Source organism: Haemorhous mexicanus, chromosome 9 (assembly GCF_027477595.1).
Source record: "Haemorhous mexicanus isolate bHaeMex1 chromosome 9, bHaeMex1.pri, whole genome shotgun sequence".
NCBI classification, from domain to species: domain Eukaryota; kingdom Metazoa; phylum Chordata; class Aves; order Passeriformes; family Fringillidae; genus Haemorhous; species Haemorhous mexicanus.
This window is the reverse complement of record NC_082349.1, coordinates 5,481,877-5,496,078: the sequence shown is the minus strand read 5'-3', so window position 1 is coordinate 5,496,078 and position 14,202 is coordinate 5,481,877. Positions and strand designations below refer to the sequence as shown.

The 14,202-nt window shown below is 40.5% G+C and overlaps 1 protein-coding gene across 1 annotated transcript in view; it reads right to left on the bottom strand.

Annotated features, from left to right (window-relative positions):
• Nucleotides 1–14,202, bottom strand: part of GLIS1 (GLIS family zinc finger 1) — a 180,739-nt gene that overhangs the window by 79,724 nt on the left and 86,813 nt on the right. The window contains 1 exon segment of the mRNA XM_059853785.1: nucleotides 10,726–11,827. Coding sequence (XP_059709768.1) covers nucleotides 10,726–11,827 — 1,102 coding nt within the window.

The window sequence follows — 14,202 nt, the reverse complement described above, 5'->3', positions numbered from 1 at the left end:
AGACAAAGCATGACCTAAAAATGTTCAGTTGGACCAAAGTACTGTAAACAGGGAACTCTGAGATCACCACGACCATGCAATTAAAAATGTCATTACATTTGAGGATATGCAGGAAGATAAAACCCTGCAAGTAACTGTGATACTTAAAAGTATTTTCACACAATCTGCTTTTTCCCCTGATCTCCCATGTCTTTTCTGAGGGGATACTTTACTACACAGAGGCTAGTGGGCACCACATCAAGCAATAGATGTGGTTTTCTTGAGAGCACCCCACAGGGAGTCAGGTCTACTGCTGTTTTGTGAGTGCAAGGAAGTACAACAAGGTATCTATCTCTTGCCAGATCCCTTCTCCCTGCAGTACCTGAATGTGCTTTCAGGCATCATGACTTGCACCATTCCAGGAACATCCCCCTGGGCCTTGTTTTATGTAGACACAGTTTGCTCGAGGTCCACAGGGAACCGGGTTAAGACTGTGTCCCTTTGTAAGGAAAGCAGGGTAATTCCTACAGCTGGCCAGCTCCTGAGCACAGGCAGACAAACACAGGTCATACCCAATCTGAAATCAAGGGGAAAAAGGGCAGGATTTGTTTCACATGACTGAAAGGTCCTGACTTACAAGCCACAATGTTGACAATACACCTTTCCTGAAAGCAGGGACAGAGAGGCACTCTCTGGCTGTACTGAAGGATTATTGTAAGGTGGTGCCTGGGCTCAGTGACCCAGATGGCCCCACCAGCTCTGCCCTGTGCTTTCCTTTTTGTAATACTCCATCTTCTTCACTCTCTCGCTGAAGCAGGGTGCAATCATATCAACATGGACACAGCAGATTAGTTTTACAAGGTTCCCACCAGTCTGACATCCATCAGCTTTCTAATCTCGTGGTAACACAATCCCCTTTACAAGCAGGCGCTCACGCTCTCAGGCCGAGGGCTGCAGGTTAAACTGATACCCAGGTCCTGCATTCCATCAGCTGCTGATTGACTGACCCTGCTCCTGACATTCCCAGGGCCTGGCAGCCCTCCATGCAAGGGTTAAAGGGAAGTTGTAAGCAATGGTTCCAAAACACTTGGAAGAATCTCCTTGAATCAAAACCATTTCATAAAAGGCTCTCCGCCAGGCAATAAAATATTTTTTGATGGACTCTTATTTTATCATTACCCATGTAAGAAAAATGTATTGCAAGAATCCCAACACAATTCAGGGAAGTAATCATTTGCAGATTTAGTAGGCATTCTCAATTGGCAAAAATGAAAGATTTATTGTAGGCATGATGAAACAAAGAGCAGTTGTGCAAACTTTACTGAGCTGGATTATGAGAACATGCTTTTTCCATTTCCCACTTTTAAATGCCTTGGATGCAGTTTCAAAAGACAGATCAAGATCAATTATTTAACACTGCAGCTCCACTGTACCTGAGCAGAGGATCTCTTCACACATATGTTATCTGTACACAACAATAAAAGAAGGAGATGGAGGGAAGACACTGATATAGACAGCTACAGCAGACTTTGAAATAAAACTCCTATTGTTCCTTGACTCCACAATCAGCCAGGGATGTAAATAGAAAAGTCAGGCACTGACAAATGTCTGTGATTAAATGCACAGCTATTTGAAATGCAGCCATTTCTGATTTACCCAAATACAGAAAATACAGGTGTAAGAACCCAGGGCACTGAATTCTCTACAATGGTGACATTTTCTTTGAAAGCCACAGTACAGCTGAATAAAATCACTGTCTTGCACACCTCTACTCATGAGAATAATGCTCTGAAGTAGAAGGGTCTTTCTGGTCAGCAAAGGTGCACAGTCTTACACCAACTTTAAAAAATACATGAAAGAGAAAATACTTTGGGAAGGAGGATATCTTTTCCTTGCCTGTTCCATCAGACACTTGATGTGTTCTTTACAATGACACCAGTTTAAACAGGGAGAGAGAGCAGCAAAGTAATTTGTCTTAATCCAGCTCTATCCAGAACTTGGGCACAAGAGTTTTCATCACACAGGAAACGCTACTGGCAGGAAAAAGCTTGAAAGAGCTTTGGGATTCTCAGCAGAAGGAATGATTAGAGGTGCAAAATAGCATTATGGGCACATTAGGTTATTTGCCTCAGTACCTCACTGTGATTATTCACCCTCACTGTGCTCCAAAGAAATTTATTTCATTGTACTTGTAAGGAAAAGGAGATCCAAGGTGACAATATCCCAAAGCGTTCGTGACATTTCAGTAACTCTGTTCCTGGTCTGAGAGGAAGAGGATCTCAACTTCAGAGGTGCAGAGCAGGGCACCTCCAAAACAAACCTACCCAAAACCAGGCCTGCTTTTGGAAATAGCTCAGAGGGAGCTGTCAGATGCCAGCAGGTCACATTTTGATATATTTAGCTTAACCAGCACATGGGTTTTTTTACCAGGCCCACTGGACTAGTTGCTAAATGAGCCAGTGAAGGTTTCAGAATGTGACCCTGCACTGTGCAATGATGGCTTTTCATTTCTCATCTGATATTAAAGGCCAACTGCTGCTGGTTTGCCCCAAAGTAACAAACAAATGCATCACATTGAGAACTGAGATAAAACTGCACAAATGACTGTATAAAGTTTTTAATGTGCACTAAATTCCTCTTTCTCCCCCGAGACTACACTATACAGCCTCTCTGTTGCCTACAAATGGAGATTAACATTTTTATTAAATGACACAAGTTTCACTAATAACAAGTATTAAAATGTATTGGCCTAATAAGAAATATTATTAAGTATATCGTTGGCACAGGTTTTAAACAATATTTAATTTTATGGCTTTTTAATTTGACCAAGCCTTCTGCCAGGTGATACAAACTATTTTTCCTTCTTGAGATTAATCACTCTTCAGAGAGGCTAAATCACTGAAAGTTCTGAACAATTCCTACCACTTTTAATAATCCCCTCATAACACATACAAAGGAATAAAATAAAGCCAAGCACTTAACCTCAAGAACACAAGCACAAATACTTTGTTTAAAATTTTAGAACTTACAAGTTCTGCACCAAGCAGCCAAGTTGTCCACCAAATGACAGGATCAATAATATTTGGATGCAAGTTGTTTTTTATAAATTAAATTTCAAGGGATAAAAAGAAAATTCCTCTCTCATTGCTTGTAGATATTATTCAAATCACTGAATGCACCCTGCTTTCCCAGGTCTTCTGGAGACAACTCACCCTCCCAAAATGATGCTGGATCCTACAGAATTATGGTTTTAGGACACAACTGCTAGACACATCTTTGAGGTACTCTTGAGAAGAATTAAGGTATTCCTACAGGAAACAGGTATTTCACAATTACATTTCCTGCTCTGTAAAACTTATTACTCAAGTGGAGAATGTATCTGACTAGTTGAGGGTGTTTCACTTATATTTACTACTGAGCAGATGTAAATAGTGAAACCCATGGATGATTCACTCCAAGGCAGGGGAGACAATGAGAAAGAAAACTTGTCACACTTTTGCTGCATGGGAAATGGTGAGCTACAGAAATCCTGAAGAGTTATTGCAAATGCAGTACTTAGAGGCTGAAAAGCCTTTCTCCCTTTCTGCTCTTCAGATGTGATTATTTGATAAAATCCATTGATCTGCATGGCAAAGAAAGTGATCTTGTGGTGCAGCTGGAATGAATTGGGAGTCAGGAGGCTGTTTGCAAGATATCTTCAAGAGGTGATGCCTCATGAGAGGTTTATAGGTCTGTGCTGAGACTGAGGTTTGAATAAATCTACATGCAGAACCAGGCCATGGCAGAGCTGGAAATAATTGTGTCTTAATATGAGAAAGAATCACTACTTGCTGAGTCTTATGGGACGAGAGGATAAAGATAAAAACATGGTATCGAGATGTCATTTCCGTATGCAAACTGGGAAAAGGGAAAGGAGCCTAGAAGAAATCTTCCAAAAAAGACCTGGGAGACATGCCTAGAAGTTTGTCTGGCAGCCAGACATGGCAGGTCACAACTAATAAATTTCACTTTTCGAAGCTGGGCGTATTTCAGCCCATATTATTTGACAAACAACATGAATGACTTTGCTTGGCGTGGAGGAGTTCTGGTACAACTGCCCGTCCTGTGTGCCACGAGGGTGCCAGCAGCACAGTCCCTGGGGAGAACCACTTTCAGTACAAAACTGTTCCCTACTTGAAGATGTTCTCTTTCAATCAGAGCATCATCAGGTATTTGTCAAAAGCTCAGTGTTTAGTATTCTGACAAATATTTGTGGCTTTGCAGGCAAATGGATCATTTTCCTTGTACTCAAATCAGGTCACAGTTGGAATTGTGGTAAAAAATATGTGTTTCAGTAGCCAAATCAGAACACTGAAGAATGAAGAAAAGATAAATCAGTCCAGGATGAGCTGAAATATAATTGTTTGGGAGACTCTACTAACAAAATAAAAACACTGAATAAATCAAATGGGAAAAGCTTTTAAACAACAACAAAAAGAAGTGTCTTTGTTTAAACCTTATTCATTCTGAAACAGAAAGTAAAAAAAGATGGGTTGAAATACTGAAACATTTCCAAAATAGCACATTGTCTATAAAATGTCAATAGTAACAAAATCCTCTAGTCCTGTTCACTGTCCCCCATCACTTCTTTTCCAAAATGAAGGTGACCCAGATTCACTAATGTTTTTTTCTCAAAGCTCTACTGTGATCCTATTCTGCTTTGAAAAAAATGGTGGAATACCTGTTAAAATTTCTATCATGGAGGATGGAAATGAATATCCATGCTTTTGTCACAAGGCTATCTGTTCCCTAAATCACTATCTGCCTATCACCTTACCTTCAGGAGATACCAAGTATTGTTAGTGGAAATTATCCAACACTGTGAGAACCATAATAGTGGCAATTAATTACAATATCCTATGGCAGGGAGTTTCACAGGGGGAGTGCCCACTATGTTGTGGTGAAAGTACTGCTAATACCCCACTTTGTCTCTTACTTAACACACTGAACAGCAATGCCTACACACAGTCACCAGATCTGCACAAATGTATCAGGAAATCTTCAGGATAGTATGTTTTGAACAGGTCCCAAATTACTTAATAACATATCAGGTCAAATGAAATTAAACCTTGTGGAACTAAACATTCTCATAGGATAAAAAAAGCATGTATCTAAAAGCCTCCTCCATGGAAGTTTCATGCTATACCTCTACCTACCATATTCCATTTCTCAGATCTCTTCAGCGTCCTGTATAACAATTTTAAGGCAGACAAGTGAACTTGAAAGCCATTCTGGATTCTGGCAGCAACACTTGGAATTTACTTCACTTTAATTTACTTAGATTTATGCAAAAAGAACCCTTGCAGTATGTCAGCCAGACCTAACCCATATCAGACTGCTGGAAAGCAAGTGAAAAGGCAGCCAGTCCAGCTTGCTCAGAGCACAATCCCACCAGATCCAGCATCCTGTATCATTTTTAAATCAGCCTGATAAAGGAGATGCACATCACAGAAGCCCAACAATCCCAGGACCAAAATGGGAGGCTGATAATCTTTCAGGAAAACCCTGGCAGCTCCCCCCTCTGCAGCCCAGCTCAAGGCAAGGTCTCAAGCCCCCAAGGGTAGTGCAGGGCCATTGCACTGTATTCATTTGCAGTTCTGCCCTGCTGCACTGGAACATGGGACAATCCCACTCACAATGGAAGCTGGGCCCAGTAATTTCTGCTGCTTCTGCTCTGCAAGATCTGTTAGTGTGGAGCTTTCCTGTGGGCACACACGAGTTCAAATTCACCAGCTGCTTGGGCATGAGCTGACAGCCAAGCCTAAAGCCTGTTGTTGGCCTGCCCTCCAGTGCTGGGGCATGCTTAAACCCATTTGTACTGCCCTGGAATCTGCAGTGGGCTTTGTAAACAAACATTGTGTTTCCACAAAACCACTGAATTGCTGTCTACTCCTCTAATCAGAGTGTTTTGAATGCTGATGTTCCTTGACAGTATCGGGAAATGCCATCAGAGACCTAATAAAAAGAGAGATCTCTGGTGAGGCAGCTTTGATAGAATGGATGTTTCCTACTACTGACTTCAAAGGAAACAAAGTGAGCCCAGTATTATTGTTGTTCTTTTAAAGCACTCCTTTGGCATCAGTGCATGACACCCTCCACTCCAAAAGCTGAAAACACTTTCCAGACTTCCACAACATTCCCTCGAGTCAGGCATGGAAACTCATTGTTTAGGTGAAGTAACTCACAGGCGGATAAGCTGCTGCATGCAGACCCATTTTCCCCACGGATGCAGGGCTGTCCCTGAGACTCCTCTGTAGCTGTAGCCCTGTAGAGATCTCATTTCCCACCCTGCATTGCTGGACACACACTCCCCATGACTGCAGACGGCATCAGACTCGCCATCTACTGAGAACAGAGATGCCACACTGGTTTCCTCAGAAACAGAAGCAGTAATACTAATCTGCTCCACAGGCATTCTCCTGTATTCCCAATAACCAGGTCGTTGCCCATGAAGTGTTACAGATGCAGCCAAGCCTTCTGATGAAAGCTCTCACACACTCACATCATGTCAAACCACCTGCGTCAGAGACGTGCAGCGGAAAAATGAACAGGAAGTTCAGCCAGAGCCCAATCTTTGGTGCAATCTGTACAAAAATCTGTTTCACCAGTAAACTGCAAATTGTTAGTTTGTGTGAAATGGTGATTGGAACACAAGATCTGCCCTGGAATGCTGGAATTGCCTAAAGACACCCTTAGGCAAGTTACTTATCTTCTCTGTCTCAATTTCCCCATGTTTAATGCAGTACCTACGGTGTCTCAGCCTTAGAGATTCAAAAGAACTGACTACAAACAGCACAGGTGCTGAATTTCACTGTGTACAATACAGCACCCAAATCATTCCATTCAGATTCCTCCCAAACTGAATATGTTGAATATATACATGAAAAAAAAAGATTCTGCTTCAAAGTCTTAACTCTCTAGGCAAACACAGAGAAACAGGTCTAGAACATACAGAGGAGGCATTTGTTTCTTTGAAATACAAAACCTAAAGACATTAACCATAAATATTATCCCTGTCCAGCTCCTTTCATGGATGTCACATACATTATGATAGCCAATTTCTATGAGCACTAATTACACCTGTAGAAATTAGATGAAGATAAATCATTTCCCTTGATCCTGTCTGGGAAGGCCCCTGAGCACACATGAATGCAGTGATGGGAACATATTTTCTACTCATTATGAAGCCACGAGAGTACAAGAGGGTAAACTAATAAGCCAAGTGCATATTTGTCCAAATCAAACAATTCTAGACAACTAAATGAGCAGCTCTGTTTTTACATTTGCAAGTAAAGGCTTAAACCAAGGATGCAATATCTGGAGATCAGCATGCTTCTACTCACCAAAGTATTCGAAGAACTGAAAGGCAGCAAAAGATGCAGCTATGAGAAACTTTTTATCTTTCTTTTTTTTAAATAAAAACCACTTAAGCTTGCTAATTTTTGCTGTCTCAGACAATCAAAATTCCAATTGTCTGGGACATCAAATCTAAAAAAGCATGAAATTAATCTTCAGAAGTTAAAGTCTTAAAGGCATTGCATCATTATTTTTGTTGGATATATTTTTGATTATAATGCAGATGAACCCCAAATTTAATAAAACTAAAATAACATAAGTTAAGTATGAAACATAACAGGATATTGCAAAGAGATTAGGTAGTTTCCTTTAGACTACTTGCAGAGCCCAAGGAAAAACCAAACTGAAGGACACAACGATGAGAAGGCACCGCTTAATTAGAATATTTAACAAAATATGAAAACAGAATACTCATAGTACCAGCTTTGGCAATGGAACACAGTGAGCAGAATATGGACCCAAAACATCAGCAGTGCTCCACAGCAGATCCTGTTTTGCCTGTCGCCTGTCTGTAGTAAAGAAAGAAGCAGGCTCGCTAAATTCAAACCAGCTGCAACGATGAGAGTGTTACAGTTGGACTGAAGGAAGCTTACCTCATGAAAGTATTGTGGAAACTGCTGTTGGAAAGATAATAAAAGGATTAACTGCAGTTTTAGTGAACCATTTACTTTTCAATCAAAATGTCTCATGTATTTCCTGTTCTCAAGTAGCTTGAATTCCAAAATTCCTTTGTCTATTACAGTACATAGTAGCAAAGCCTGTCATAAGAAATTAATAATTTTACATGGAAAAGTACTTTTATGTATGAGTGTGGGGTGCTGTTCACTGTTAGCTTCTCCTGAGCAGCTCAATACCTAGTCAGGCAGTAATCTTACAGGCAAGAGAGAAATTGAAGGCTTAAAAAGAAAGTGCAATGGGTAATTGTGAACAGCAAAAGAAAATCTCCACTACAAATACAAGAGACACAAAGATACTTTAACGGATCTACAGCAAAAATAAAACAAAATCTCGGACCTCTACAGAGAATGAATTGCCTTCTTAATTTGCAGGAATAACAGCACAATTATTACCACATCAAAAGAAAAGCCATCATTTAAAATGACATGACATCACTGCACCATGCAACACTGCACAGCAACCCCTGTTTCACATGGAATGGAATTCACTGGGCAAATAATCCCCACTTGGTATTGTAACTTCAAGGAGCTGTGCTGCAGCTTTGGGTCCTGCCCCTGCTAGATCAAGCTCTTTTAAGGGTAGAAAAACTAAATTTGCAAAGAAGAGATGGTTTCTGTGTATTCTCTTGGATGCACTTCCCTCCCTGCAGAATTCCAGACTGCAGCGTTTAACACACGATACCTCTGCTGACAGTGGATGGCTCTTACTGTGGGAACAGAAGAGTTAACTCCAAGTTGAGCAACGTGGAGCTCCCAGTCCTGATTGGGCTGATCCATGTATGGGAACAGCTACAGTATCTGCTCCAGGAAAAGCGATCTTTATATGCTTACACGCCAAGGCTATATAAATATGACATAAAGGCTGTCTGCAATATCAGATGCAGAGGTTTTTCCAACCTATTCACAAAACCTTGATGTGTTATCAAAAGCTAGTACTTTACTGCAGATGAAATTAATTGAAAGTAGGAGGACATTTTTAGCATTTGCAAAGATATTACAGCATTTCTCTGGTTTACCAAGTTTTCTGTAGGAATGGGAATGTAACATTAGAAATCTTCCATACAATACCTGTTAAATATGCATTTTTCAGGAAAAGAGAAGTTCCCTTATCCACAGAGTCCACTGATCTTTCAGCACCACAGGAAACTAATCAGGGTTTCATGTTTTAAGTATGCTTTCAATTTACTTACCTACACTTTTGTTTGGAAAGAAGTAAACTTGCATTATCCTTTGATAATTTATAACTAAAAGAGATCTATTCAGGGGAAGTTAAATTCATTTGTACATTTAGAAAATGTCATTGAGCTACTTCTGGAATAGAACCACTGGGTTCTTGCTTTCAAAGCAAAAAGAAACACATAAGCCTTAGAGTGTTTCCATTTTATCTTGAACAATTTGATGGTACTCTCTAAGTATGTGCACTGTTTCTAGTATTATCTTAGGGAATACCCACTAAACCGTGCAGACATTAAGATAATGTTTTTCATTCATCCAGTGGAAGTAAAAAGATGATCAGGGCAATCACTTACAGAGAAAATTTTTCTCTGCAACACATTTTGAATACTCTTGTTTTCATCCTTTTCTCTTCCATAACCGTCACAGGCCTGAAAGTTCTTCTACAAACATTCTTTCCTATCCCTCCATAGAAAGCTACAGTTTACCATGGAAAAGTTTGTCATGATCTAACATCCTCACAAGCATTTTCCATTGCATCATGCTCTGATCAAAACAATAAAACAGACATATAGCTGAAAATTCTGCCTATCAGGAACCCCAACCTGCTGCCATAACCATTCCCTTTGTCTGGACTTTTCTGTGCGCGTGCATGCGTGCACACGCGTGTGGGTGTTACAAATGAGACTTCCCAGATTTCATGGCCCAATTTGGAAGCTTATGTCAAACTTGTTTTGCTTCATCTGTTTCAGTCAGGGTCTTATATCATTGTTGTTTCAAACATGTGGAAAGCTTAATGGAAGTCATTAACTTTTATTTTAGTTTGGCCATATTGTCATCATGGTGGGCAGATGCAGAGATGGTGTTATTCCCAAGATCCTCTTTTTGGAACACTGCTGTTGTTTACATCTTCTTGATCAGAAGAGAACAATGGTTTTTACTTATTTTTAAAGCTCTGTTTCGCAAATTAAAAAAGCTCCTAACAACCTTTGAAAATGTAATTAAATATATTCTTTTTAGTCTTTTAACTGTTTAAAATCCTTTAACAAGTTTCTTTCTTTTGTCTAAATTACATTTGAAGTTTTTGCACTTACAACTGTATGGGTTATTGTTCAGCTGAAGGAATGAAAAGAATTTCATTAGATGTGTTTTATGTTTCTTGATTAAAAATGTCACCCGAGGCTCAGTGACTTTGTTTTACGTTAAATGACGGCTGCGTGCTTTGATCATCACTTTATTAGTGGTTTAATGAATATTAAAAAAACAAAGCACTGTATTAAAAGTTAAGCTCTCATATAAGGAAACCGAATCCCTTTTCCAAGAACTACAGTATTTCTTACTCAATCATTTCCTTCTAGATTAAGGTTTTCTCCAATTCCCCCTTAGCCTGCTACAGACCAAGTTACAGGAAAGCACAACAATTATATTGGAATAAGATCGAAGAGAGAGCAAGAAAGAGAGCAGTTATGTTTCTATTCAAACAAATATAATCCAGACTTACCATGCACTTGTTTGGTTTTTCTCCAGAGTGAACCCTCATATGAATCAGCAGTTTGTAACGAGCATTGAAGGGTTTATAGCGGCGGACACAGCCTGCCCAGAAGCAAGTGAAGTCCTCTCCCTTCCTCTGGTCAATGTGAGTCTTTTCTATGTGTCTGACCAGTTCGTCTTGTTGGTCGTAAGTGGCACTGCAGTCAATCCACTGGCAGACCTGCTTGCCACTGCTGAGGTCCTGCTCATCGCCGTCGCTGGGCTGCAGGGACTTGGGAGACATGGAGGTGCTGAGGTGAGGCAGCGTCCCTGGGGTCTGGCTGAGCTGCTGGTGGAGGTGGTAGGGGGGAGGCAGCCCCTGGTGATGGCGAAAAAGATCAGCGGTGGAGGAATAATCGTCAGCCGGTTCTTGTTTTAAGAAACTCACCTTCTGGGTGCCGTGCGAGGAGTTCTGGTGAGGAAGGCTCGTGCCATTCATCATAAGGCTGAGGCTGCCATTCTCCTCGACTTGCTGCATTTGTATCTGCTCACAGTCACCTCTGTCACATTCAGTGGAAAGAGGTACAAGACATGCTGGAGGGGAGGGAATACTGCAAGGGTTTCCAGGCTGAGAGCAAGACTGGGGCTGAGAGGATTTTTGAGCACTGTGATGACTGATCTCCACAGGATGAGAGGAAATGCCAGCTGAGTTAGCTCGCAGTCCATTCACACAGGTGACCAGTGACGTCTGCGACGTGCGGATGATCGCTGTAATATCGATTCCTTCGGCTGAAGAGGGCACAACAGAGATGCATCTCTTCTTCAGGTTGCTTGTCTGTAGCCTGGCCGAGTGCTGAGGGGTGCCAAGTGACAAAGGACCCAGGGAGGAGCTGTGTTCATTATTAAACAAGTAGGATGAAAGTGAATTTGTAAAGCTATTATTCATTAGGTCTAGTTCAGGATGCAGGCTACTGGAGGCTCTCAGCTCCATCCCCTCTGTAATCCTCCTATGTGTGGAAGCCTCAGACAGAACCTTATAATCACTGGGGCATTCTTGTTTAATGTGCTGAGCCGGGTGACTTCCATTCAGGCATGGAGCAGCAGAATCTACTGAGTCTTGAAACCTGGGTGACCTGCAATACAGTTTTCATTAAGCACTGCTAACCACCACAGGGTTTATGATTTTTGTACAAAACACAACACTTGTTAAGCCCTGAGGAATGGAAGCACTTGTTCTCTGCGGATGTTGCCTGTCTAATGCAGCAATTACACCAAAAAAATCTGCAGTGCTTCCTCTCCAACCTGTTGTACATCATTGTACACAGGATTAATTTGACACACTGGGTTACACACGGAACAGAGAATCTTCACTGCTACAGGCAGCTCATCAATCACGATTGAGGCTTTCAATGCATAATAGATTGGGCAAAACAATAGCTGAGAATGAAGTTTGAGAACTCTGGGCATTTCTGAATTATTAAAATATTGTCATTTTCCTCAGAGCACACTGGGAAAATGCCTTGGCATTCTTGTTGACACAAAAAAGGCTAGATGAGCTTTGCTTACATGTTAGAGACCTGCCTTCCTTTGCTAAATTAAAAAAAGGAGCCAGATCACTGAAGAAAAAAGGAATACAGCAAAAGAACTGCTTGCTTTCAACCACCGCTCCAGAATCAATGAGAGATCAGCTGAGCATTTACTTCTACAAAATAAAAAGTTCACAGCCAGTAAATTTAAAATGGCAGCCTATGTACTCCCATCTCCATTTTTCATAATAAATAGTGCATGGGACTGTAAATCACAGTTCTGTTTTGAAGAAGTGATTTTTCATTATTTTTCCTGTGTGTTGAATCCATTCATTGAGGAAGCAGAACCTTGAGGAACTCCACAAAAGACTTCTCAGAAAAGCACTGCATTAAGAAACATTTCCTCCTAACATTTTCTTCCAAGCAGTTAGCAACTGGTTTATGGCTTAAAATAAAACATTTTATCTCAGCTATAAACATTTACTGTGGATGATCCAACTGTGTGCTTTTTCTTAGGAGCAGAGGGTGTTCCTCACATATCCCTAAAGCATGGGAGGGTTTAACCTATGGCTTCATTGTGCCAGACCAAGGAGAGGAAACAGTACATCTGTGTGCAGGAAAGTTGTACCTGAGCTAATAAACCCTCCAGAGAAGTGCCCCGTGGCTCTTAAGCTGACATGTTCCACTTAAATGAATTTTATGCTTTTATGATGCTAGCACCACAAAAGCTGAAGAAAACCCAGCCATTTGGCAGCTTGTGTGTGACAGCACAGCTAAGGCAGGTCTGACACATTTTGAAGCATGAAACACATGTACTTAAAAGCATTTTGGACATTTATACACTAAACTATGAACCTGCTGAATAAATTGCATTTATTTTACACTTTAGGTTATTTTATCACTATTATTTCCATTAATCCATCATTCATATTAAGATGGGAAGCTGGGATAACTTCTAAAACTTCCTTGGTAATAGCTCTCAAAAGAACAAAAAGGGATGGGAAAAAATAACAACAATCAAAAGCTTCAAAAATACTTCCTTCCCATGAAATTAAGGTTGTCAAAAATGGGCACCTGTCTGAGGCACACAACTGGGAACACTGCATTCACTGCTGACAGGTTTCTAAGTTCCAAAAGGGCTTAATGTAAAAAAACCCTTTAAGATCATGAGAGATGTTAAATTCCCCACCATTCACTGATACAGAACAATCAGATAATTTGTTTTCCACCAGAAAGTTTAAAACAGTACACTAAAAGATTTTAGAGGTTTCCATAAACCATTGTTTGTAATTTCTCCCTTTAGGTTTGCACAGTTGGTCTCCGGATAAACGTAAAGCACCTGTTTCTGCAGATGGCAAATTTATATTTTAAAAAACCAAACCAAACAGCATTCATACATTATTTTTTAACATTTACAGAACCATATGTCTGTAAAATATGTGGCATAAGTATACTTTTATTGCATATGTTTGGGAAACCCTGCTCTGTTTGCTCAGTGAGAGAGTGGTGTTTTAAACTCACTCTGAGAAAGGCTTTACAGCATCCCATGCCAGGCACAGCACTTCCTATTACTTGGTTTCTGCTATACAAAAACTCTTCTAAATAATTCAGTTTGTATCACAGTTTAGTGGTCCCAAAGCCTCAGGCTAAAGCAAATTCAACACATTTCCTACATCATATAAAGCTAACCCAAGGCTTACATTTCAGCCTGTGATAATTGGTGTTGTATTATTAAGCTTTATGTAAAGCTCCCATCTTGCCAGAATCCATCAGAGAAGTTTAGTTTTTGACTAAGCTGGAGTCAGTGCAGAGTACCTGCAGGATGAACACAAACATCCCTCTCCTGAGAAATACTAGGTTTCCAAAATCCTCAGGAACAGTGACCTTTCCAGCAGAGGACCTTACTCAGAGTCAAGACTGTATTGATATGATGTTGCAGTGCAGATTCTGTGACACACAAAAGAGAGTTTTGAACCACAAGG